This window comes from Coprinopsis cinerea, assembly GCF_000182895.1.
Source record: "Coprinopsis cinerea okayama7#130 chromosome 4 map unlocalized cont3.4, whole genome shotgun sequence".
In the NCBI taxonomy this organism is placed as follows: domain Eukaryota; kingdom Fungi; phylum Basidiomycota; class Agaricomycetes; order Agaricales; family Psathyrellaceae; genus Coprinopsis; species Coprinopsis cinerea.
This window is the reverse complement of record NW_003307541.1, coordinates 1,629,337-1,655,043: the sequence shown is the minus strand read 5'-3', so window position 1 is coordinate 1,655,043 and position 25,707 is coordinate 1,629,337. Positions and strand designations below refer to the sequence as shown.

Below are 25,707 nucleotides of genomic sequence, written 5' to 3'. Positions count from 1 at the left end.
ATCCACCAGAAACAACTCCGAACGCGACCCCGATGCCATGGACATTGATGCCATTTCCACCGATGAACGAACTCGAATGATGAAGACCGGCAGCTGTTTCTACTGCCGTGAACAAGGCCACATCGCCAAGGAATGCCCCAAGAAACGCAAAGATCGAAACTCATCCACCTCGAACGACACCAAGAAGAAGACCCCCCGAGAAGCCGCCAAATACATCCGAAGACTCCTCGCTCAATACTCCCCAGAAGAAGAAGCCGAAATCCTCGAAGCCGCTGGAGACACCCTCGATGAAGACGAAGACGACGACCAGGAGGATTTTTGAATCGGGGAGCGGTTCAGTCAACGTACGCCTCCCCTCAGCTTGATATCTACTCTGTACTAGTCACCGAGATCAATGACCACACTATGCGCGCCCCTATTACTCTCATTGGTGAAAAGACAGGAAAAACCGTTGACACTAAAGTTCTTATTGACAGCGCAGCAGGAGGAACCTTTATTAGCACAAGATTCGCGAAACGACGAAATATTCCCCTCCGTCCACTTCCTCGACCACTCAAAGTCAACAACGTTGACGGGACTCCAAACAAGGAAGGAGCAATCACTCATTTTGTCGACTCATTGGCTCGATTACACGGTCAAACATTCCGGATTCGATGGTATGCAACAGAGATCGCCCACCAAGATCTAATCCTAGGCCTCCCATGGCTCCGTCGTGCAAACCCCATCATCGACTGGAAGAAGGGAACACTCGACTGGCAAGACAAGATTGACCCCGATAAAATCGAAAATCACCTTCCTCAAACAAACTTTTCCACCCCAAACACAACCACTGTCGCCGTAATGTGCCTCCTCGAAGATGAAACCGACGAAGAAGGCGAAACTCCTGTTGTTTGGATCAACGCTAAAACCACTACTGCTCAACTCCTGGCCGCACAAGAACAAGAAAAGAAAGAAAAGAAGACTATCGACGACATCCTTCCAGAACCATACAAGAAGTATCGACACCTATTCGAAGATCGCCCAGAAACAGCCCTTCCTCCTCACAGAAAATGGGATCACAAGATCGACCTCAAACCCGGATTTGTTCCCAAAGTATTCAAGACTTATCAGCTCACCCCAGCCGAAGACCAAGAACTACAGAAATTCCTCGAAGAAAACCTCCGACTCGGACGGATCCGCCCATCACAATCTCCGATGGGATCACCTCTTTTCTTCGTTGCCAAGAAGAACGGAAAACTACGCCCCTGCCAAGACTACCGCTACCTCAACGACTGGACCATCCCTAACGCCTATCCACTACCTCGAACTGATGAACTCATGGATCGACTCCAAGGATCCCGATACTTTACCAAACTGGACATCAAATGGGGGTATCATAACATCCGGATCCGAGAAGGAGACGAGTGGAAAGCCGCCTTCAAGACAAATCGAGGACTCTACGAACCGACTGTCATGCTTTTCGGAAAACGCAACTCACCAGCAACCTTCCAGAACATGATGAACGATATCCTCGACGAAGACGACGGAAACCCCAAACCTCTCAAGACAGAAGGATATATGGACGACCTCATGCCCCACGGAAGAACCAGAGAAGAATGCCGAGAAAACACATTAAGAACCCTCGCCAAACTCGACAAATACGACCTCCCCCTCAACCTCGAAAAATGCATATTTGAAGCCACCGAAGTCGAATACCTGGGTCTGATTGTCCGACATAACGAACTCAGTATGGATCCCACGAAGGTGGAAGGCCTAGCCAACTGGCCAACACCTAAAAACGTCAAACAAGTCCGACAATTCCTTGGTTTCGGGAACTTCTATTGACGATTCATCCGAGACTACTCCAAGATCGCTAAACCACTCAACGACCTTACACGAAAGAACAACAAATTCGAATGGACAAGTGCTACCGAAGAAGCCTTCCAGGAACTCAAGAAGCGATTCACATCTTACCCCGTTCTCCGCATGCCCGACTTTACCAAACCCTTCCAAGTTGAAGCCGACGCCTCGAAATACGCTTCCGGTGCTGTCCTCACACAAATGGATGACGACGGAATCCGACACCCGGTCTGTTTCATGTCCAAGACCTTCAACGACGCCGAACGGAACTACACCATCTTCGATCGCGAATTACTGGCCATCATTCGAGCCCTTACCGAGTGGAGACACTACCTCCAAGGGTCTCCCTTCCCATTAACCATCTTCTCCGATCACAAAAACCTTATCTATTGGCAAGACCCGCGGAAGATTACCCCCCGACAAGCTCGCTGGCGCGTATTCCTCGAAGAATTCTCCCCTTACGAAATACGGAACACCCCTGGAAAACAAATGATCCAATCTGATAACCTCTCTCGACGACCCGACCTCTGCCAAGAAGATGAAGAACCCGAACTCGTCACCATGTTACCTAAAGAAGTCTTCGTCAATCTCATCAACCTCATCGACCTCGACATCCAGGAAAGAATCCTATCCTCCGATCAAAACGACGACAGTGCAAATCAAGCTTTACAAACCCTCCTCGAAGAAGCCCCCTCGGATCTCCGACAAGATCTCTCCGATTGGACTTTGGAGACGAAAGATGGCCGACGAATGCTCTTCTATCAAGGGAAAGCTTACGTTCCCAACGACTCCGACCTTCGACGAGAAATCGTCAGAAAACACCATGATTCCCCCACGATTGGACACCCTGGTGAACTCGGCACTTTCAACGCAGTCAAAGAACACTACTGGTGGCCCGGAATGCGACGATTCATCAAATCTTATGTCGAAGGATGCACCGAATGCCAACAGTACAAGATCAATCGTCATCCTACTAAACCCACCTTGGAACCTATCGCCGCCCCAACTTCTTCCCGACCATTTTCCCAAATATCGATGGACTTTATCACCGATCTCCCACCATCAAAAGGATATGACTCCATCCTGGTCGTGGTGGACCACGGCCTTACGAAGGGGGTAGTCCTTGAACCTTGCCATAAGACTATTACCGCCGAAGAAACTGCCCAACTCTTCCTTAATCGAGTCTTTTCCCGATTCGGATTACCAGACAAATTCATCTCCGATCGCGGACCGCAATTCGCAGCTCGAGTCTTCCGCGACCTTTGCAAGCTTCTCAAGATCGACTCAGCTCTCTCCACCACCTTTCACCCGCAAACTGACGGGGGAACCGAACGAGTCAACCAAGAAATCGAAGCATACCTATCCATTTACTGCACCATGAACCCCGAAACTTGGGCCGATCACCTCCCCATCCTCGAATTCACCCACAATTCTCGACCCCACGCTGACCGAGCCTTGTCACCATTCGAACTTATCATGGGAATCAAACCACAAGCTCTTCCCGAAGCGTTCGATAGAACAGACTATCCTTCGAACGAAGAGCGCATTAAATCCCTCGACAAGTCTCGAACAGAAGCCCTTGCCGCCCATGAACTCGCCCGGTCTCGTATGATTGAACGATCCCGACGACAATGGAAACCGTTCAGAAAGGGACAAAAGGTCTGGCTCGAAGCGAAAAACCTCAAACTCCCTTACCAATCAAAGAAGATCGCTCCCAAACGACTGGGCCCGTTCGAAATCACCGATGAAGTCGGCTCCCGAGCGTATCGCCTTGCCCTACCAACCCAATGGCGCATCCACAACGTTTTCCATGCCAGTCTTCTCTCACCCTTCAAAGAAACCGACGAACACGGAACTGCCTTCTCCGAACCCCCACCGGACATTATCAATGACGAAGAAGAATGGGAAGTAGAAGCGATCATCGCGCATCGCCGACGAGGACGGGGTTACCAATATCTCACCCACTTCAAAGGCTACCCATCAAGCGAAGATTGCTGGTTACCAGAGCGAAACTTCGAAAACGCACAGGAAATACTCAACGCCTACAAACAACGACACGACCTATAAAACCTTTACCCAGACTCCCCATCCGACAGCATGTACAACCACACCAACTACTACAAACGCTTCCAAGTCTACATCGGCCGACCAGAAACTGTCCAAGAAGCTTCCGACCGCTACGATAAAGAACTCAAACACTCCCGCGAACACTATTACTTCTGTCGCGCGTCCTTCTGCATCTACCACTTTCGCTATTAATCCCCTCTTCATCCCTTCCATGACGGAACGTCCCTCTAACAATTCGCTCCTCCCTCCATCTATCCGCAAATACCTTGAAGAATCAGAAGAACAAATCCAAGCCATCAAGACCGTCAACGATATCAAGGAAGTCGTCGGTGCCGACGCCGCCCTCCTCCTTGTTGGAGAACGTACCCCTGCCATCTGTCGCCTATACGCCACCCTTGTCCAGGAACACGAACGCATCATCAAAGAGAAGTTTCACCTTATCGGACATTACCAAGCCCTCGACGCATCAGTCACCAAATTCTTCGAAGCCACCCAGAAGGTCCTAGACGGACTCAACGCTCAAGACCAGATCCTCGAACAATCTCGCCAACGGGTTGAAGCAGAGCTCCTTCGTGACCTCGACGAACTCAAGAATGCCATTGGACAAGCCCAACTCATTTCTGCTTTCGATCGTCGACGAGTCCATCTCGCTTCCCCCGTACCTTCTTCCTCTGGCAATCACGGATCAGTTTCCACCATGGCTCCCGGACTAAGGCTGTACACGGGTGCACCCGCACGGGTACCCGGAGCCGCCAAGCAGGTACCCGCAGCCCCAAAAGCGACACCTACACCCTTGAAGGTAAAGCTTCGCGGATCACCTGGACCCACAGGTCAGGTACCCTCGGGTACGGTGGGTACCTTCCTGTCACAGGTATACAAGGGTACCTCCAGGTATACCCGGAGGTACCTGCAGGCATAGATCAACAATGACCAACGAAAATTAATTTCACAACCAAAGAAATACAGATTTATGGTATAGACACAGTACAAATCAATCAACCAGCTCGATGACAGTAGAAGTGTCACCTGCATCCATGCGAACCTTCTTCCGCTGGGGACGACGGCGGACCTTCTCCTTAAAGATCTCGAGGACAGTGTCAAGAGGGACCAACGACTGTGAGGCCCAAGACCCCAATACAGTAGCAGCACGGGTAGAGCTGTCTAAAAGAGAATGGCGGAGCTTCGACACTGTAAGCCCACCTCGGGAGAACGCACGCTCGATATCAGTAGACGCAGCTGGAATCAAGGTCAATACTTATTGACCACAGATGGGAGAGACAACATACCCGGTATAGTGAGAAAGTCCAAAGCCATACGTGCAAGTGGATGACCAGCCGCCTGCATCTGAGACCAGTACTTGAGAGGATCAATGACCCCAGGAATCGGAGGGGAAGCCATCCATTCCTCGAGAGGGTCAAGAGATGCAGAGGTCACCGAACGCGAGTGGACCAAAGTGAAATGCTTGCGCGTTACCGCAAAGCGCTACAACAAGATTGTCATTAGTGATACTCCACTAACGACAATGATCGCAAACTTACACCATCCTTATCATTGCCCGCAGTAGCCGACGACGATGACACGGGTGTGGAGGTCGAAGATGCGGGGGTGATAGCAGACTTGTAGTATGTTACCCACTCATCTCGTGCAATGGCCTTGGCCGCCACAATCCACTCCGGTTCCCATTTTGCTGTCATGAAATAGTTCGTTTTGTAACCCGGATGGAGAACTGTGAAGATGTCAGCCAAGAGGTAACTACAGACTGAGCAAACACTTACTCATAGCAATACGATACACGATGCTCTTGTCAGTCTTCGAATAATACTTGTTCAGCATTTTGAGACCACGTAATGCGGCATGGCGGACAGCGGGATGGCGCTCAGTGTTATCGATGAATTCGTCAAACATTGAGGTGAGCGAGTCGATAAAGGGGATGACTTCGTGGATCAGCGGGATGCTCGACTTGGAGACCTCCTTTGTCGCGTAGAGAATGCCCTACAGTCAAGAATTAATTCGCATCAGTTGAGGATGGGAATCAAAACAAATACATACATCGAGAAGGGGAGCAAGCTGCTCCAAGACTTTCCACTCATCGGGAGACAGTCGGTACTGCTTGAGGCGAGCCCCTCGAGAACGGTTGTGCTCTGGCATGAGACAGAGGCGGTCCAGAGCAGCACGGAGCTCCAAGGCACGGTCGAGTAACTCCGCAGTACTGTTCCATCGGGTTGGAACATCACGGACCATCTTCTTTGCAAAGACACCGACGCGCTCACAGCAGGCCTTGAGGTCTTCAGAGATAGTGGGGCTATGAACAATCTTGATGGCGAGCTTCCGGAGCTGATGACTTGTGTCAGTACACTGTTCCGGCCATGCATCAACAAGAGCATACCTTTGTGATACTACTCTGCGCAACCTTTGCGTCGGCAGCAGAGAGAGGATCAAGGCGCGAGACAAAATCTGCCTCAATCTCCCTCACAAGGTCCGAAACCTCCCTCTGGTCACTCTCAATGAGGCCCTCGGGTACTTCGAACTCGCCGTCATCGTCGTCATCATCGTCACTGACATCGTCGTCGTCATCACCATCTTGGTCCTCACTTGGGGGTACCTCGACATCAGGGTGTGCGGTGGACTGACTGTCTTCTTCAGCTGGGTTGTCAACCTCAGGATCAACATCGTCGTTGGGGCCACGCTTCGCCTTCGCAAAGGGTGACATGACAGACTGAGTTGACAAAGTTAGCATAGCGTAAAAGTGAAGAGTTCTAACAGACCTTGACAACCAGGTTAAGGATGTGGGCAAAGCACCGCACCTGGACCTCAGGACCACGGAAGCTCGGCATGAGCTCCTTCAGTTCTTCAAGCATTGTATCGTTGTTCGAAGCGTTGTCACCGGTGAACGCGAGGATCTGCGGACGTGAGTTGTGGTGGATCATATCAATGAGATATGACAGTACATACCTTATCGGCAATCCCAAACTCATGCAGACATTCCATCAACTTGGACGCAAGATATTGTCCAGTGTGAGCCTTCTTCAGCTTGATGAAGTCGAGAAGGGTCGCGTTAATCGAGGCATCCTTCAAGCGATGGACCGTGACACCAAGGAACGAGATGACATTCGGACTGGTCCATCCATCAGCGGCAAGATTAAGCCTGCCCGGGTAATCCTACGGTGAGTGTCAGCATTCATAGATGGGGGAGAATCGTTGCCAGCGCACCTGAAGACTCTTCTTGAGTGCCTCGCGTGTAATGGTAAAGATCTCCCGGACGTCTCGGGATACCATGTTACGTGAAGGCGTTTCGACGAGGGTGTTGAGCTCCTTGAAGATCTGCAAAAGTTCAGGATCTTCAACAATGGAGAACGGCCGACGTTGCTTTGCAACCCAAATGGCGAGGAGGACCCGATGCCGGAGCTTGTTGAACTTGTGGCCCGCTGTGAAGGTGGCCATTGCCTGCACCTCAGAGGAGTCTGCTGGGACACATTTGTCGACGTGGCGCTTGAGGTTACCCGTGCTCTCGTCGTGGCGAGCACGAGTGATGGAGACACTGGGATGACTGATAGGTAGCCATGAGTTAGTCAATGACAGGTGCTCAGTGTCAAAAAACAGACTCACGCCTTGCAGGTAAAAATGTACCAGACCTTGTCACCCTCACGTTTGATGGTCGGCGAGTCGAAATGGTCGTAGCATCTTGAAGTCCAAGCGTTTCGCTGCGCCGCTAAAATCAATGGTCAACACGCGGTGCCCCCTCAGACAATGGTGAGAAACATACCAAGGACCTCTTCGTCAGTGCGAGTCTCAGTCTTGTACCTGGCTGCGAACCGAGACAAGCGTGCCGCATCCTTCGAAGCTGTGGAAGGGTTTACCGGCGCGGTCGTGGGTGTTGATGATGCAGATGCCATATCCTGGGTGGGCGGGGGTTCAGAGTCAGAGCCAGACTGGCTGGCATCGGAGACAGACTCGTCGCTGTCACCAACAGCGCCAAGGTCAGGCATAATGCCAGCATCCACAGCGTCTCGCGCTCGCTTGGTAAGCCGTCGTCGTCGTTTGGGGCGAGTGTTGGTCATGGGAGAGAGGAGGGCGAATAGTTGGGCGCTAGGCGTCGGGCTTTGGAGCCGTGAATGGTGGGTTAAAGAATCTCCAGAATTTTCGAGTCCTGCTGTCGTCGAAGACACCTCTGAGCAACGTGATAAAGGAACAAAATAGGAGGCACTCACCCTCAGCCAATCGTCGACGAATTCGACGATAAAGAGATAGCCGTAGCCGACCAAAAGACGGAAACCGTCACGCAGTTGAACCGGTCGCAGCATTGGTGGTGGTCTCGACTCTCATCGATCGATGACAGGAGGCGCAATGCAAAGAGCAGGGAGCTGGGGAGAGGGGAACTGTGGAATCGTTGAGCAAGCATGACTTGTTGATAAAGGGCTGCCACGTCGCCAGAATGAAGGAGACTCGTTGTGGGCGCTGTTTTGTGTAAACGACGCCCATAGACAGTGCCCACAGCGGCATTCTGCGAGCGGAATGACGTCTGACGTGAATGCTTGGCATCTAATTCACGTCACCAACGGGTATCGTCGGCCACTGACTTTTGCCGGCACCTGGATGTTCAATGAGCCGGGTATGGCTGCAAGGCGCGATAAGGGGGTTTGGGATGCGCGTTTGGGGGGAATGATAAGAGCCAGCACCCAGTGAGGCAGTCCGTCAATGTGCACAAGCGCCCAAATGCAAGACAACCTGCCATTGACGGCACCATCCGATTCGGGCAATCCCACGGCTGCCAACCGGCCTAATTCGGATTTATCGACGAGAATTCCTTCGGTTGTCATCGACAATGCTGCCGAGCCTGTGTAAGTCGACCATCCTTTCTGTTTTCCAGATGTGTGCTTAGTACACTCATGTCATTCCGAAATGTAGTGAGCGCATGTTCTCAAACAGTGTCCCCGCCACGCGCTCGCGATGTCAAAGCCACCAAGAGCTTTTGCAATTAGTGAGTGTCTAAATGCCATCACAGCCTGAGCATTGACTTATCTCCGAATGTAGAAAGCGTTCATTTTGTCGTTCCATGATGATGTTTCGGAGCCCGAGAATAAATCTTAGTAGTTAGAGTGTATGCACGGTTAAAATTAACATTTTTTCTGCGCGGGTACCTGCAGGTATGACCTGCATACATGAAAGCCACACCTGCACCTGCGCGGGTTTTTTGGTGAGGATCACCCGCACCTGCGGGTCCGTTTACCTGCAGGTTTCTTGGCGGCTCCAGGTCCAGGTACCCGGGTGCAACCCGCACCCGCGTACAGCCTTATCCCGGACCGGTCGCCAGAAGCAACGTTCCTTCTGAGCCCGACGGCTTGGTTCGACCTTTGTCGAAGAAAGAACTACGCAAGAGGGATGGTCATAGGTGCAACAAATGTGGCGAAACCGGACACTGGCAATGCGACCATTACTCCTACAAATGCACCCTATGCGGCAAGAACGCTCCCGGACACAACTCTGGTTCCAGGTGGTGTCCCGATTACCGACCAACGCCCCGCAACACTTCACCCGATCAGTATGACGCACTCTTGGACGACGGAGACTATGACGACTACTTATGGGGAGACGAAGGAGAACACAATCTGAACACCTGATGCGGAGCATCAGGCATACGAAGGGGGTACTGTTACGAACTCCCCTATTTCTTCCTTTGTTTCCCTCTACGCACTCTACCTTTCCGAACCTTCCGGACTTCCGTTCTCTCCGTAGTTCCGTTACCTTCGCTTCTTCGATTCTCCCGCATCTCCGAACCTTTCGTACTTCCGTTTCTCTCGTATTCCGTACTCATCGATACTCCTTACTTGTCGCTTTCACACCTTCTTTCGCTCTCTTCCAAACCTCTTGATAGCTCGCCAACTCTACTATAAATACTGTCTCTCTGTAGTAGATATTCCTCAGCCTGTTATCGAGAATCTTTCCTCTAGAACTTCTATCGCTCTCAGCTTGATCCTCTCTGCCTGCGATAGCGACAGGCCACTTGAACTCGACTCCAGAACCAGAACTTCGATCCAGAACTCTAGAACTCCAGAATCCCAGAACGACTGTTGGCAACGATAAGTCCTCGTTGCCCGAAGTCGTAACAACGTGTTTGTCTGAGGCTCTGGTGTGCCGCGACTTATCTCGCGTCACACTCAGCCACCCGTCTACCCGGACTGATATGAAACATCTCACTATTTACGCGTTCTGCCATTATGTCTATGGCGTCTCAAAGGGTACTCTTGTATTTGCCGATATCCAGGATAAGCTTTCCTTTTCTATGCATGTATGAATAACACGTTTTGACGCTAACTCTACAGGTACATGACCTGCGACTTTCACCCAAGGTAATCAGGACAAGGATGTTTACCTTTTATTCGACGTCATGACCCACACAGAGCACAAGTAAGATAAGCGACGGCTGTCAAGTGAATACTTCTCATTTACATTTTCCTTAGGGCCTCGGGAATCGGTGATTTCGGAGAGGAGGGTATCAACAAGTTTGTTGAGGAACATGTCTGCCAGGAGGTCTGTCTCTTGCTGGGCTTTGATAAACAGTTCCCCCTCGCCCCTGTCACATTGTACGAGAAGTACTCCAAGTCCGAAGAGGAGGGTAGCGATCCGACGAACAGAACTTCGAAATTAGCGTCTGACTTCATCTAGAATCACTCAAAACACTTTGCACTGCAATTAAACACTACCTTATCTCTACCCCAACTCATTAGATAGCAAAAACTCATACAAGATGTTCTTAGCACTCTCCAAATGATCGAATCTTTGTTCTACTGTAACCCCAATGCACGCACACAGATAGCTAGCTGAGAATGTTGCCTGGATACGGAGTGTAGAGCTAGACTTGTCACTTGATTGTTTACCATCTCCTGCATGAACAAAGCATTTCCAATTCGAATTTCTTATATATACGTAGTCTATAGTATACCTACATTTGTCCTTCAAAGTATCATAAAATTGTGGCTGTAACTCGAGTTACAGTGTTATTTATCTCGTCATGGGAGGACAATGAGCCACGCGCGCCCAATTACACTTGTGGGAAGCGGCTGCTTGCGCACCGAATGTCCGAGACAGTACAAAGGAAGAATAACTAGACCACATTAGCAGTAATAGTTTCGTATAGTTTTATGCCTCTTGCCTCTCAATATCCCCTCATACATATTAATACCTTCACACTTACATGTAATCATATTCCTATTATATAACAATACTTCAACAGTACTTAATTTTTTTTTTTTTTTTCATTGATGTAAAAAGAATTGCATTGACTGAGGATTGAACCAGCAGTGTACTCATGAAAGCCCATCAAATGTCCGGAATACCGTGCCGGCCGAGATCAATACATCATGATTGAAATCAACGTCGAAATTTCGGGGCTCTGGAGACTGCCATTAAAGAACCCGAGACTATACTGTCTCGGAATAAAATACTTTAGGGTAGGCGCGCCGCGCGTGGAAGTTCTAGCGTGATGGGAAAATCCATCCATGGAACTCCGGCGTACCGTAGACCCCTGTCAATTCTCGCGTCGACGAGCTTCGACCACGACCACGATGTCGGCATATCCGACAACACCCCGCGGCAAATCAGCCTACAACCCCATAACACCAGCAACCTCTAGACTTGCAGCACCACCATTAACACAGTCGTCACCTCACTATGCCACAACGCGTCGCCATTCGCTGTACGGTGTCGAAGACCGCGTCGTCATCGACCCTGGCTCTCGTATCTGGAAAGTAGGCTTCAGCGGTGAAGGAAAGCCTCGGGATGTGTTTTACGCGACTGGACCGTCTGGAGAAAGCCTGTGGAAGCTTGAAAGGGCGTCCGACCAGCAGAAACGAGCGGAAGAAGACAAGATGTTGGAGATTCGGCTGCAGCGTACGATTCGTTCGGTCTTCCATGAGTATGTCGTATGTCCTTGCGATGTTTTTCTTGTTTCTGTTTCGTTGATTTGAATTTATAAGTTCTCTTTTGACAGATCCCAAGGCTAGAAAGGTCATTCTTATCGAGTCGCCCTTGCTGCCTTTGTATATCAAGGACATGATGGCTCAAATTCTGTTCGAGAATCAAGTACGGGTGTGTTGTTTGGAGGAGTGAGGAAGGACTTAACGGTTTATTCAGGTTCCATCTGTCTCTTTTGCTCCAAGCCATCTGCTTTCTCTCATGGCGGTGGGCAGAATAACTGGCCTTGTCATCGACTGTGGTCACCTCGAATCGGTCGCGCTTCCAGTAAGCAGAACCTGTCGTTCCAATGCTCGCCTGATTATAACCGCCTTCCTCTCAGATATTTGCCGCTCGACCTCTATACCCTCAAATACAAACCACTCCTCTGGCTGGTTCTCGCCTCACCTCCCACCTCCGAGCCCTGCTCCTCATGTTCGCGACCTACCTGCCCCCTCCGACCTCCCTCAGCGCGGCCATCAATGTACCCATAGCCAACCGTGCAACCCGTGTCCCACCAGAAGTCCTCTCAGACGCTGTCGTCGAAGAAATCAAAACGCGGTGCTGTTTCGTGGGCGACCCACTGACCGACGAGCAGATGCACGACGACTCGATGATGGTGGACGTCTCTTCCTCTGACATCGACATGGAAGACCCCTCTGAAGGCGCACGATCTGAATCTGAATTTTCCAGGATGGAGAGCGTGTCGTCTTCGCAAGGTGGAGGGGTGGATTCAGAGTTTTCGGTTGTCACGGGCGGTTCCGATATTTCTACGTCCCTCGCTCGTTCGGAGGGAACTTTGAAAACGATGGAGAGGATATTTAAGAAGAACTCGACTGCTACGGACTTGCAGATGAGGGTTACGCCGCCTGTGTCGCAGCAGACTGGAACGGGGCTTGGGACGTTGCTTATTCCTGGGTGGATACGAGAGCGGGCGGCGGAGGTATTGTTTGAGGGAGATGATATTGATGAGAGTAATCTTGCGGAGGTTATCTTGGATGTTTTGCTCAAGGTGAGCTGGATTTCAACCTCATATCCTCTGCTTGGAAACTCATGCTTTTGATTCATAGGTTCCCGTGGATCTACGTAAAACAATGGCTGCTTCTATCCTAGTCACGGGTGGAACAGCTATGGTACCCGGCTTCATTCCCCGACTGCACGCAGAAATTCTACGCGCTCTTGCGCCTCCACCTCCAACGCACCGACGCGAGGAAGGACGGGTTCCGTTACCACCGTATGATAAATACGCGCCACTTCGACCTCTAACCCCATTCTTTGCGATCCTTAACAACCCAAATCCACCTACGGCTAAATCTGAAAGAGCGAAAGCAAATGCGGGGAAGGCGCCTGCGTTTGCCCCGGCGATGCTATCGTGGGTTGGGGGTTCGCTAGCCGGGTAAGTTTCTTCTCCTTTCCTTCTACACTGAGGTACTGACACCAATGTCGTTACAAGGTCGTTGAAAACGGGTGGTGCGGAGGTACCTAGGGAAAAGTGGGATGAGGGCGTGGATGCCGGGGAGGACGATGACGACGATGGGGATGGAATGGGCGACAGACATATTTCGATGACTCCGCATACTCAGTCTACTACATCTCCGAGGTCGAAGACTTTGCTGCCAGACTGGACGCGGTCGCCTTTACGTCCTGGCGCACCTCCTGCCAGAGCAGCAGCAACAGTCAAGTAGAACATATTTGCACCACCCATGTAATCCTATTCGGAGAACGTTCAGACCAGTTCGACGTTTTAAGGAAAGGGGAAGGCACATTCAATTGAAGGAGGGATGCAAGACCCATTACAGTCTTCCGCGACTAAAGCTACAGCAACATTCGTACAACAACATCTTTTATACATACATACAACAAGGAGGAGATTCTGTGTAATGGGAGCGTATTCTCATCTTCGTTCAAAGTCGTCTAGAGAGTTCGTAACCGTAAGCATAACCGAAAGAGAGGAGAGAGGGAGAGAAAGGAGAAAGATGAAACAGAAAAATCCGTACTAGATACCGAGAATAAATCAGAGGAATAAATTGAGCAAAATTGGGGTAAATTGGGACGCTATCGCAGTCAATTATCTTGGGGGAGAAAACGAAGCAGTAAAGTGCAGTTCAAAATTGCGCAATGAGCCATAACTACGATCGCGGTTTAAAAGCGAAGAGTTGGGGGGTTCTTGGGTCGCAAAGGGGCACATTCGAATGTCGAAAAGGTCAGTCAATAAATCAGAATAAGACAGGGTGGGGGGTGAGTGTTTGAAGGATGATTGAGAGGAAGAGATGTGCATGATGCCAGAGGAGGGGAAGTGAAAAATGAGATATCGCAAAAGAGTGGATAGGTCGATTGAGGATAGGGAGGTGGAGAGGAAGAAGGAAAACGGGACAAGGAGCGTAGTAAGGAACGGGTTGATGGGTGGTTCACAGAACCGATAACGGCAGTAAGTCAACCACTACGACGGGTTGACGATCCGGAGGCTAAGCTTTCCGCCATCGAAAACCTCAGCGATATCCCTCCAATCGTCCTCTGACGAAATGGGATAATCCTGGCTCGACCCATCCGGTTTGTAGTTGACCAAAAAGTCCTGGGCGAGCGGCACACCCTCCTGGCCGACAAACTTGTTGTAGAGTCTTTGTCGAACGTCTGAGAAAGACATGTCGCGCTGGACTCTGAGCATGATGATAGAGCCGTTATGCAAGGCTTTGATGGAGATGTTTCCGACTTTGCTGTCTTTTTGGGTTTGTTGGGAGGGAGAGTCGGCGAGACCGGTGGAGGGGGTGGTAGCAGGTGTGGACAAGGTAGTAATCGTTGAGGCAGAGGAGACAGTGGGCGTCGAAGAGGTGTCAGAGGAGATCGTGGAGATCGTGTATGTGCTGGAGTAGGCTGAGAGCGTGGGAGAGGGGGGCATGGTGGGGAACACCTCCAGGTCGGTGGAAGGTTGGGGACCCATTCGGTTGGTGATGATGGGTGGGAGTTGGCGACCGTCCTTGCGAGCAGTCGTGGGCCTTGGAGAATGGTTGTTCGACCGAACTGACTCGATCATGCTGTCATGAGCCTTTGGAGTATCAGGGCGCTCGGGAATAGTATCCATCTCAGGGTCGTATGAGAGAGGGCGAGGGAACGCGTCTGTGGGGCAGGTTAGTTAGGTTGACGTAGAGGAAGACTATATGAACGCACCCAAGGTGGAAAATCTCTCATCAGGCGAGTCTGCCACGATCTCAAAGTCGGAGAGTGAGATCGGGATTGACGTCCTGTTCTGATTAAAGGAGCTGTCAGCAGGAGAAGCCGGCTCCCTTGGGATGACCGCGTTCGCTGAATCAGTTGTCATCCAGGTTGAAACGCTGGCCAAGGATTGGCGGTCTTCCAACGAAAGTTGAGGCAAGGTGAAGGGGAGGCCTTCCAGATAAGTATCGGCAGAGGCGGCCGAAGAAGAACTTTGCCATGAATTCCTGCCAATGGTGCTGTCGTCTGGAAAGAGCTCAGCGACGAACCATGGAAATACAAACGCGGATAACTCACCACGAGTACAAGGGCTGTCTGGCTCGTCCCCAAAGTTGTTTGCGACAGGGGACGCATATACAGACCAGTTGCGATTCGACTTGCGGTCTTCGGTGGACCGGTGTCTTCTGCGAAGCTGAACGGGTCTATGACCATCCAGGACTGGCGCCTTAAGGTAGATCTCCTGTTCCTCCGGGATCGGTTCGATGGGGGAATAGTCTGAGGCACCCTGGGCTGGATTATGGTTAAAGTTGACTGTGCGCTCTTCAGCCATGATTCGGGGAGCGGATGAATTAGCGGTGTACGAACTATCCGAGGGCACTTCTTCTGAAGATGAAGAGCCGGAGGAGTCGGTGCGGGCGCGGGGCATTTGAGAGACAGGTGACGGTGGCGCTTCCAATGTGTCGGTGCTGGATCGACGGGTTCTGAAACTGAAAAGGGTAGAAGAGGCATCTGACATTGCATCGGATCGTCTGGAAGGAGAGCGCCTGCTAGGTGATGTGCCAGTGCGAGTCGAGGCTGAGGATGGGGAGATAGAAGTGGGCGAGGAGGATGCGAAGTAAACTGAGAAGACACTGCTAGTGATGGAGCTTCGGTAGGCGGGATTTTTCTTGGCACGCTTTTCTTCTTGTTCGAGGTCGCGCCTCCAGAATGCGAAGAAGTCCGTGACAATGCGGCTGGCTCTGATCTCCTTAATGAGCGCCGGCATACCCTCGCCCATCAGCGTCTCGATGAGCGTCTGAAGCTCCATCTGTCGCTTCTCCACCAACGCCGGTTTGGGTCGGAAGAAGGTACCCTTCTTAGTGAGATAAGGGAGGTACTTGTGGACGTCAAGCTGGACTGTTTCGGGCGCTGGACCAGGGGGAAGAGACTCCCAAGATGAAGCCATGTCTTGCTTGTACATCCCGTTGAACATCTTCACGCCCTTGCCCTGGGCGAGTCGCATCTTCTTCTCTCGAGCTGCGCGAGTGTATTCCACCTCCAAGGTATCTTGAAGCCATAGACAGTCCTCCCAGCGCCGCCAGATCTCGTACTGGCGGTCTATGCAGGATTCGGATCCCCGGGAGGAGGAAGCTGAGGAGCGGTCGGATCTGAAGATGGGGGTAATGCGCATCCCGTGTTGATAAGAGGTCGCTGCAAGCAAAGGTAGCGAGACCATGAGGATTTTGGGCGAGGGTGTTCAGAGGACGGATCAACTCACAGGTCTTGCTAGGCGGTAAGAACTCGATCTCAAACCGCTTGGGTGCACGGCGGAAGATTGTCCTTTCAAAATGCTATTGCAACGAGGCGGTTAGTGGGTGTACACAGACGATCCTGAAGCGCATATAGGAAGGCGACGCTTACATCGCTGGTCATCGGCTTTGGAGCCGCGGTCTAGTAAAAGGCTTATCAGGACGACGCTACGCTGCGAATACAGGACGAAACTGCTCACAAGATCATGGGTGGCCATGGCTAGCTAGAGAGTCTTGATAGCTATGCAGGAAGAGACTTCTAGAGGGATATATCGTCAATCCTCTGTGGGTCCTGTGTGGACGACTGGTTGTTCCGTACTTGGGGTATGTTTTCCCAAGCAAAAGGGTCTTCTGAAGAGAAGCACCTGGTCCCCCTAACCGTATACACCGTCAGAATCGTTCGAGAGGGTCAGAAAAAGTTGGAAAAAGGGACTTACAGAACGTTCTCTGCGACGACGTGGACGAGGGGTGCGGAAAATAGTGGGGAGTCGTAAGTTTGGGCAGGGGAAATTGGTGCAGCCATTTTGGAAGACAGGTCTTATTGTTCTTTTGTCCCTGTAACCGACTCTCATCCCATTCCGTCAATCGCTACAGCCACCGCCGAACTGGCCCGCCCGGATCAATCACCTATTTCGGGATTCATGTGATCATCTCTTATTGTTTTCTGTCGAACCGGTTTGAAAGCCGTCCGCTCTGGGTGAGAGCGCCCAGCAGCGCTTGGGACGTCATCTTCTCCGCCCTGGGCTTGACGACTTGTGACGAAGAGGGACACTGCCTAATGGTCTTTGTGATGAGCAGCTGTGCGTCGTCAAAGGAGCGGATTTTCGGATCTACCACCGTTCATCTCTCTCCTCAAACTTACGCACTTTGGCCGACTCATTGTTCTATTGTCTTTTCATCCTCTCTCATATCGCACGGTCGCACCAGCGCCACAACTTCCGCTCTTCTCTATGAGTCGGCTGCTCCCCACGCAAAGCCCGGAGGAACTGGGGAGATAACTGTCAGCCCGAGGTTCTAATGATGACTGAGGGTACCTCGACCATATGTTTTACAAGTTCTACTTTGATTCTCTATCGAACAGGTGCTTACTTGGCTTGAAGATCAGGGAATAGGATTGCTAGTAATACCGAAGACCGTCAGCTAGTGATAAAACGTAACGACCACGCAGTCGAACGACCTCTTTTGTCTTTTGTGTGTTGCGACCTGTAATTCTGTTGAAAGATATGGATTAGACCTATGACAAGGTATGACAACAGGGACACTGGTTTTGTCGATCTGCACTTGGGGATAACGTGTCCCTCCCGCTCCTGTGCACAAAGACAATCGATAGCAAACGCCTCGCGTTCGGTTTCTCGCGATATTGCAGAGACAATTGTGTGCCGTCCCGACAGGGTAGTCCTCGCCTCGATGTTCCTGCTGATGACGACGATAATTCTTTTGAAATATGAATGTTTGCCCTCGTTCACAACGCGTTCATGTACTTTTGTTGCAATTGTTGCATGAACCAAGGCTCCGTGTCGACACGCGCTTGCGGTCACGGTCGCCTTCAAGTTGCCTGAAATAGACGCGCGGAATGAATTATATTGGGCGATGGGCAACGTCTTAAGGGCGGAAGATGGAAGAAGTCGGATATAAATGAACTTTCCGCAGGTCCATTGTGGAATGGAAGCTCAATGCTCGAGGCTGAGAGGGGGTGCGGACAGCTTTACGTCTCCACTATAATTACCTGGGCTCCTCCTAATCTTCTATTCCATTCATTGCACACTTCCTAACGAACAGTGCCCGACACAGAAAGCGGGCGGCTCACCTTGGTTTAACTGCAAACCGTTGTGACGATCAATACGGGATGAAATGAACTGTGGGGGCGGGTGATCTTGAAAGTGACAGAGCGAAGACAGGCTCTATCAGAAAGTATGCAGGGTCCACCTTCTGAGAAGAAGGTACTACTCTGACTCCTGGGATCCGAGTCATTAGATCACCACGTTGAAAGCACGCGGCCTTCAGTCTCCAGATGGTCTTGAGCTTTTGGGCGCCTAAGCCATTGTGTGACCTGATTACATCATCAAGAGCTAAAAATAGATGGGGGCGTGGAGAAGGCGTGCCCTCAGGCTGGTTCGTTGGCAAAGTCATCCGCGTTTCTTGAACTTGAACTATCGCTGTCGTGACCGGCCCTTCTCTACACCTTGACCTCACCACTTGTCGACTATCATGACTGAGGCGGACAGCCGCCACTACGATCCAAGTCGGGGTACGCCTTCAAGGCAAGCTCGAAACACCAGGTCTGCAACCCCTAGGGCAGGGTACCCCAGTGCTGCGGCGACGTTGAATGGCCTTGGCGGAGGAAGTGGTAGGGAAAAGCCTTACTCTTCACAACGGGACCGGTTGGTCACGTCCCGAGCATCAGACAGTAATTGGCAATCTTCCACCGACTACGGCTCATTCGTTGACTATGGCTATGGTGATGCATTTACAGCCGGTTCGGCTTCTGAAACACAGGAATATGACCACGACGACTTCAACGACCACGATGAATACGATGAAAGGAGAGAAGAAGGAGAAGAAGAGTGGGAGTGGGAAGACGACATTGTGAAACCGACCACGACCTCGAGCGGGGCGGTGGCAAGCAGTGGCAAGATCAGGCATAGGAAGCCGCAGAATTCGTCTTCCGCATCGAAAACTCGCGCTGTGCCCCGCAGTCCGCGTGGATATGGCGGTATCAGGTCAAGCAGGGCCACTCCAGCGGGGTACCGTACTCCGCCAGCGCCTGTCGCACATTCATCGCGCTTCTCCTCTATCTCTCGGGAGTCGAAGGTCGACCATCACGAGCTCCAGCAGCCGTCGTACCCCGCTCGTGCTATCCTTGAGAGGCGCGAGCCGCCTATCCCATGGGGTGCCCTTCCGGGGCATGCGCTCTCCACGCTCCAAGCGACATTCTTCTACGCCCTGAGCATCCTCAAACCAGCGCTTAAGATGATGCGGTACCCTCTTATCGCCATCCTCTTTCTCTGGATACTCGCCTTCACGCTGACCAGCGTGTATGGAGTCTTCAGGTCTGCGTTTGAGCCCTTCTGCTATATCCCTGGGGTGAACATGATGACTGCTTGCAAATGGATTACCTACACGCCTCCAAAAAATGTAGGAAACCAGGTGCCAACGGGGAAACTGCAACCACCAAATGTGCAATGGGCTGATTATCCCTCGCTCGTGAGCCTGGAAGCGAAAACCTTCGACCAGCTCCTCGATGAATCCATCGGCGGGTTGGGTGGCTCGCTTTCGCTCAACCTGAAGAAGACAGAAGTCGCGGTCAAGGACCTCATCACCCTCGTCAAGGCGAGCGACTTGAAGGCCAAAGATAGTTTGGCTGAGATCTTAGGGGAGTTTGTTGACGACGCGGCCGTTGCGGTAAAGGGGCTGAGTCGGTTGTCGGCCAAATTCAACGGCGCATTAGACAAGTACGTCACGTTTGTCTGTGTTGTGTAGAATCCAACTAACAGAGCGTTAGCATCATGGCCGTTAACGATTACGCATTGCGCTCGGTGGAAAGGGCCCGAGAGTTAGAGCCAAGATCCCTCCCTGAAAAGCTGAACGCGTTGATGCCATGGTCCCCTCCAAAAAAGGACGTCAATCTAGTGGTGAAAGAGACATTTAGCCAGGCTATGGATGTCCTCTCTACCCATATGGAGCGCCTTCTCCTAGAGACCGAAGCCCGCTATAACGAGTTGAAGAAACTCGAAGAAAAGCTTGACGCACTACATGAGCTCGTCCAACGCGAAAACACCACCATCGCCACCGACAAGGAAGAACTACTCGCGCTTCTCTGGACCAAACTCGGTGGCCATCGCAAACAGATGCGAAGTTTTGAACGGCACTTGAAGTTGCTGAAAGAGTTGACGACGTACAGGAAGCAGGCGTACGCGCATATTTCAGCTGCATTGCACCATTTGCAGGCCATGAACCAGGAGGCGGATGACATTAGGGAAAGGGTTGCTGCACCTGATCTGATGGGGACGATGGTTGAGCCTGAGGTTCATATGAAGAGTATCCAGATGGGTTTGGAGAGGTTGAAGGAGAGTCGAGTGAGGGCGAAGAAGTTGGAAGAAGAGGCGGCTAGGAGGGTGTTCGGATTGGATTGGAACAATGACCGCGTTGAGAAGATCGATTCAGCAAAGCGATGAGGTGCTGACCTGCCCTGTATGTATGTATGATAGCGTTTTGGAACCTTTTCCCTGTATTGCAAAAGATTGGACGATTTCAAGTGCTCATCAAAGAACTCACTTGCGGGGGAGGTCAAAACCCTTGCATCTTTCTCCATTGACATTCTCCATTCAAATTCTATACATCGCCGATGCCGAGGCTGTGAGTTCGTTGGACCGCAGTCACACGTGGCCTCAGGCTTTAAATGCCTGGCCAATCCCCCTTTACACCACTTTATCGGGGACCTAACCATGGCCATCCTAAAGTTGATGCGACATCCCACCATCCTCGTTGTCCTTCTCTCAATAGTCGCCCTCACCCTGACTAGGCTCCATGGAGGCTCTGGATCTGCACTTGAACCACTCTGCAACATTCCCGGGTTAAGCACGTCCATCGCTTGCGCATGGATTACAGCTGCTCAAGCTGAGCAGCCACCCAAAGTCCAATGGGCCGACTATCACTCACTGGTGGGCCTGGAGACTAGAACGTTCGAGGAGATGTTGAACGAACCCGTGAGAGGGACGGGCGGATCGCTTTCGCTCGACGTGAAGAAGACAGAATATGCGGTCAGGGATCTGATCGCCCTCGTCAAGGCGAGCGAATTGAAGGCCAAAGACAGCTTGGCGGAGCTTTTGAGAGACTTGATCGATGATGCTGCCACTTCGGGGAGAGGGTTAAACCGACTGTCGACCAAATTCAACGGTGCATTGGACGTGTACGTCGAGTCCTACTGTGGTGCACAAATTATTTAACTGACGGAACCATAGCATTGTGTCTGTCAACGAGCACGCTCTGCATTCTGTCGCAAAGGCGCAAGCGCTAGAGCAGGCGCCGCTCCTTGAAAGGATCAACGCGATGATGCCTTGGTCTCCCCCAAGAAAGGACGTCGACGCGATTATAAAGGAGACCTTTAGTGCGGCTATGGACGCCTTCTCTGTCCAATTGGCGGGGCTTCTTGTAGAGGCCACAGCTCGTGAAAACGAGTTGAGACGACTCGAAGAAACGCTGCAGGCCGTACACGAACACGTCCAACGAGAATACAGCTCCATCGACATGGATAAAGAAGAGACCCTCGAACTCTTGTGGACCAAACTCGGTGGCAACGGTGCACAATTGCGAAGCTTCTCGCGAAATTTGAAGTTGCTGGAACAGCTGAAGGCGTATCGGAAGGGGGCGTATGTTCGTATTATCGCTGCATTGCACCATCTAGAGTCGCTGCGCCATGAGGCGGATGATATCAGGACGAGGGTTTCTGCCCCTGATTTGATGGGGTCCATGATTGAACCTGCTGTCCACATGAAAAGTCTTCAGTCGGGCTTGGTGAGGTTGAAGGCGAATCGGCTGAGGGCAAGGAAGCTGGAGGAGGCGGCGATTAGGGATATGCTTCGGCAATGAGATACAGACCGGGTTGGGAGGATGTACGTGACGAAGCGATGAGGCGTTGGCCCATTCTGTGTGTACGTTGGATATTGCCTTGGGGCGCTTGTGTGTATTGCGAGATTCGACGACCATGTATACGTCTGTAGTCGGACAATCGTAGCCAAGTGGTTCGGCAGCTGGGGAAGACAAGATCTGTGGCGGGAATGTCTCCGAGTCGTTTAAGAAGAGCTTCCGCCGCTTGCAGACGACCCTGAAGGCTTTCGTAGCAGCTCGTCGAGCAGGGCGGCGACCTTCCGTTTGGTTTCTTCGTTGGCTTCTCGAATTTCCTTCTCTTCCGCGTCCCTCCGATGAGCGGTCTGAGATTCGTCGGAGAGCAGAAGTAAGAGCTTCATAGAATGTACGATTGAGAGAAGGGAGTTGGCTGCTCGGACCTGTGCGTCTATATGAGGTTCTGAAGGTGGGAAAGGTGGACCAGGTTCATCCTACCATAGATTCTGCTCTAGATTGCGCTGCAAATGCTTCCTGAGCAACCGTAAATTTGTCTTTCTCCCCAATCTACACGACGTGTCATTCAAACGATCAGTTTCACCAAGACACGCGAGTCTACTCACCGAAGCCAGATTAACCAAATCCACCATCCCATTGACCAACGTCTCCACTTCTACGTCGACCTTTTTGTTCCATTCTTCTTCAACATTTTCTAGGTATTCAGCTGAGCTTTGGTCGATGAGAGGTTGTTGGGAGATGGTGCGGTTGACGCGGAGGTTGGCGGTTGGGAGTGCAGAGGGACGGGATACGTCGGTTTCGGTTTTTGTGAGGTTGTCTAGTCGAGACATTCTATACGTTTATGTGGACGATGATGTGGGAGGGAGAGGACTGGAAAGGATGAAGATGGTGCTGGTGGTGGTTGTGGTCAAAGGCAGAGATGAATGGTTGTTGACTTGTTGGGTTGAGACTGATAAGATAAGATTGGTCACGAATCTAATCTCTGGGTACCCGCTCAAGGTGGCAAAAGGCCAATACGGTAGGTAGATGGGTGCTGCGTTATGTACATCCAGTCTCTATGTACATCTGTAAGAATTCCAAAAATTAAGAGCCCTTAGGTTTCAGTCGTCTTTCTTCAAATACCGTCGGCTGCACTGGTTCTTGTGCATGGCTCTCCAATGAAACTGTTGCAAGCTTAGGGAATTGTTCAGTTCCAATGATGATAAACAGCTCACCTTCTGATGCTCAGGCGAACAATACAGGACCTGCCTGCACCCTCCGCACTGCTTCAGCGCCTCATCCCCAGGCTTCCCGCAGTGCGCACAAAGCGTCTCCCTCCTCTTATCCTTTACATTAGATTCTAGTTCCTCCCAGTACCCAGCATACCCCGGCTCAAATGTTTTCACCACTTGCGTCTTGTGGGCATTCTTCCCTAGATTCCTGTATAAACCCGAAGAAGGGCCAGGCCTCGAGGGATCGAGAGGCTTGTCCGCAGAAAGCGGCACCCCAAACGGGAATGGCATGTTGAATTTCTTCGAGCCGCTACGGACAGAATTGGTTGAGGAGAGCGCTTCGGCGAGCCGGGCTCGGGCAGCTTCAATGTCGAAGTGGGCGGGGTCGAAGAGGGAGGGAGGGGTGCTGGCTTTACCCGCGAACCCGGTGTAGTTGGGAGATTTGAGGATTTCGCGTTTCTTCTTCAACCTGGAAGGGGGTGCTAAATTGCGTGGGTACTAAAGGGGTGAAGAGACCTACTTTTCCGTAGCGTTGTCCTTATAGTAATAGTCCTTTAGGAAATCGTCGTAGCGGTAGGTTCCTTGCATGTTCTCTGAAGCGACATTGAGAATGAGATGGGAACGAGGGGCCTTGGGCGCTTACCTCCTGGACAAGCACCCTTTCCGTCCAGAATTTCAATTGACCCGTGCGAGTCTGTGAGTGGCAAGATTCTTTCGATCTGTATTCAAGGATGACGTCCCTTAATGGTGTCTGGACGTAGGATCTCGAAGAACGCACCGTTAACACGTGGAACCACTTGTCGCCAAAGTCGTAGAGGTAACCAATCTTATCACCTTCTTTCGCGAACAGGTGGGCCAGCATATATTTGGAGTCAGGGAGGTACTTGTACCCCACCTATGGACGAATTAGTTGGCTTGTAAACCATAGCCACAGGAAACGCGAAGAAGGTCATGCTGCGTACCTGCGCGATGTGCACCATGTCAATGGAATCTGATTTCTGCAATCCGGTTTAGTTCGAATGGGTTAAAGATAGAAAAGACGTAGATACCTCAGGTCCAAAGAGTGACCCGTCTCTGTAGTCGGTGAAATGATAGCAATGGAGGTTTCGTACCCTATGTGAGGCCAATGACGTTTAGACGTCGAGTACGCGTAGAATACAAAGGGAACTCACCATCCCATGATAGGCGCAATCGCCTTGTCCTGGAGGTTACTCAATTTGATTCCGGCTGAAACTCGAAAACGTCTCCAGATTCGAGTTTCGCCGTTCTTGTCTGCAATGCCTCTGTGAGGCGCGTAAGAACCACTGCATATGGAATCGAAAGCCCGCGAACGAACCTCATTTCAATTTTAATAACCACGTCCTGTTTGTCCAACCCGCTCAAATCGAGATCTTTGAGTTGTTCCTTTTTCCTTTCAACGAGGACTTTAACCCATTGTTGTTCAGGGCCTGGTTTGCCAAAGTAGAGGTGCTGGGTTGACATCTACGTAAAATTTAAAATTGGATAAGCGTTAGTTGAAAAGTATCCTTGCGACAAGAAGTTGGGTGTTCACTGTACGCATCATGGCCGCGGTTCCGTCAACTGCGTGGGTGGGGTCAAATTTTGAATGGAACTGAAGGGTTGAGCGTTGGGAACGTACAGCATGGAAAGTTGTCTTCTGGACGGTCATCACCGTCATCGTCTATTCCCTCGTACTCGTACTACTCCAGAATGAGTTCCCTCGAACCTTGAAAGCCAAAACTAGTAGCTTACAGGATACAGCCCCCAAGTATGTATCTCGCCCAATGGGCCTGGTTCAGGCTTGTGCTTTCGGGGGTCTGTCCAAAGCCATAGAAGTGATCGTGGGTGTTAGGTTGTTTGAAGTAGAAGAAGAAGAAGAAAAACGCACCTTCAAAGAAGATTGGAGGGAGATACTTCCCGGTATCTCCAGGTGCCAATTTAACGTACTTTGGGCGTCCTCCGTAGGGAACTACAGTGTTCCTCACGTCCATACCCCCCATTGACTGGATCATTTGTAGCAAACTATCCGGCATGTCGTCGGCCATGTTTGAGGTGTCGTAAGTGCTGAAGTCGTTAGGAAAGAAAAATAAGGTGAAAAGGTAAGCTAAGGATGTGGTTTCTGTTGACTTGGAAAAGCCTTTCAATTGAAATTGCTTGAATTGGAACTGAAGCTCGGGTTTGCGTGACCGTGGATGTAAATTAGCGCGGATCCCTTACGTAAGGCTCTTAATTTAGAACGGATAGGGGCTTGTGGGACTCGTGGTTTCACTTTATTTCTGTCACTTTGTGGTCTCGAGAGAGTGTGAGAGAGATTCATTCGCAGCAGTTTATCGGAAGAATTG

The 25,707-nt window shown here is 51.2% G+C and overlaps 9 protein-coding genes across 9 annotated transcripts; 5 read left to right on the top strand and 4 right to left on the bottom strand.

Annotated features, from left to right (window-relative positions):
- Window positions 1–4,897: 4,897 nt before the first annotated feature.
- Window positions 4,898–7,964, bottom strand: CC1G_14386 (hypothetical protein; the record flags this gene model as incomplete). Its single annotated transcript, XM_002911343.1, has 11 exons — window positions 4,898–5,067; window positions 5,193–5,388; window positions 5,445–5,632; window positions 5,682–5,898; window positions 5,956–6,240; window positions 6,293–6,622; window positions 6,711–6,806; window positions 6,859–7,065; window positions 7,117–7,453; window positions 7,513–7,615; window positions 7,670–7,964. The coding sequence occupies 11 exons, from the start codon at window positions 7,962–7,964 to the stop codon at window positions 4,898–4,900; spliced, it is 2,424 nt and encodes an 807-aa protein (XP_002911389.1).
- Window positions 7,965–8,619: 655 nt separating this feature from the next.
- On the top strand, window positions 8,620–9,524 carry CC1G_14385 (hypothetical protein; the record flags this gene model as incomplete). The annotated part of the gene is made up of 2 exons (XM_002911342.1): window positions 8,620–8,744; window positions 9,218–9,524. 2 exons carry the CDS (start codon window positions 8,620–8,622, stop codon window positions 9,522–9,524), a joined length of 432 nt encoding a protein of 143 aa, XP_002911388.1.
- Window positions 9,525–10,291: 767 nt separating this feature from the next.
- CC1G_10953 (atypical/Alpha protein kinase) lies at window positions 10,292–10,569 on the top strand (the record flags this gene model as incomplete). The annotated part of the gene is made up of 2 exons (XM_001836120.1): window positions 10,292–10,311; window positions 10,365–10,569. 2 exons carry the CDS (start codon window positions 10,292–10,294, stop codon window positions 10,567–10,569), a joined length of 225 nt encoding a protein of 74 aa, XP_001836172.1.
- An 899-nt stretch (window positions 10,570–11,468) lies between these two features.
- On the top strand, window positions 11,469–13,541 carry CC1G_10952 (hypothetical protein; the record flags this gene model as incomplete). Its single annotated transcript, XM_001836119.2, has 6 exons — window positions 11,469–11,818; window positions 11,880–11,991; window positions 12,037–12,144; window positions 12,200–12,868; window positions 12,927–13,252; window positions 13,310–13,541. 6 exons carry the CDS (start codon window positions 11,469–11,471, stop codon window positions 13,539–13,541), a joined length of 1,797 nt encoding a protein of 598 aa, XP_001836171.2.
- Window positions 13,542–14,056: 515 nt separating this feature from the next.
- CC1G_10951 (hypothetical protein) lies at window positions 14,057–16,792 on the bottom strand (the record flags this gene model as incomplete). Its single annotated transcript, XM_001836118.2, has 6 exons — window positions 14,057–14,970; window positions 15,022–15,312; window positions 15,364–16,476; window positions 16,544–16,616; window positions 16,687–16,716; window positions 16,775–16,792. The coding sequence occupies 6 exons, from the start codon at window positions 16,790–16,792 to the stop codon at window positions 14,297–14,299; spliced, it is 2,199 nt and encodes a 732-aa protein (XP_001836170.1). The 3' UTR covers window positions 14,057–14,296.
- A 1,920-nt stretch (window positions 16,793–18,712) lies between these two features.
- On the top strand, window positions 18,713–20,749 carry CC1G_10950 (hypothetical protein; the record flags this gene model as incomplete). The annotated part of the gene is made up of 2 exons (XM_001836117.2): window positions 18,713–20,026; window positions 20,077–20,749. The coding sequence occupies exons 1-2, from the start codon at window positions 18,783–18,785 to the stop codon at window positions 20,747–20,749; spliced, it is 1,917 nt and encodes a 638-aa protein (XP_001836169.1). The 5' UTR covers window positions 18,713–18,782.
- A 270-nt stretch (window positions 20,750–21,019) lies between these two features.
- Window positions 21,020–22,163, top strand: CC1G_10949 (hypothetical protein; the record flags this gene model as incomplete). Its single annotated transcript, XM_001836116.1, has 2 exons — window positions 21,020–21,483; window positions 21,536–22,163. The coding sequence occupies 2 exons, from the start codon at window positions 21,020–21,022 to the stop codon at window positions 22,161–22,163; spliced, it is 1,092 nt and encodes a 363-aa protein (XP_001836168.1).
- Window positions 22,164–22,366: 203 nt separating this feature from the next.
- Window positions 22,367–22,984, bottom strand: CC1G_10948 (hypothetical protein; the record flags this gene model as incomplete). Its single annotated transcript, XM_001836115.1, has 3 exons — window positions 22,367–22,579; window positions 22,635–22,703; window positions 22,760–22,984. 3 exons carry the CDS (start codon window positions 22,982–22,984, stop codon window positions 22,367–22,369), a joined length of 507 nt encoding a protein of 168 aa, XP_001836167.1.
- A 270-nt stretch (window positions 22,985–23,254) lies between these two features.
- CC1G_10947 (hypothetical protein) lies at window positions 23,255–25,410 on the bottom strand (the record flags this gene model as incomplete). The annotated part of the gene is made up of 12 exons (XM_001836114.2): window positions 23,255–23,317; window positions 23,369–23,834; window positions 23,886–23,958; window positions 24,009–24,084; window positions 24,144–24,260; window positions 24,328–24,363; window positions 24,415–24,478; window positions 24,702–24,847; window positions 24,918–24,946; window positions 25,005–25,065; window positions 25,118–25,182; window positions 25,254–25,410. The coding sequence occupies 12 exons, from the start codon at window positions 25,408–25,410 to the stop codon at window positions 23,255–23,257; spliced, it is 1,353 nt and encodes a 450-aa protein (XP_001836166.2).
- Between the last annotated feature and the right edge of the window lie 297 nt (window positions 25,411–25,707).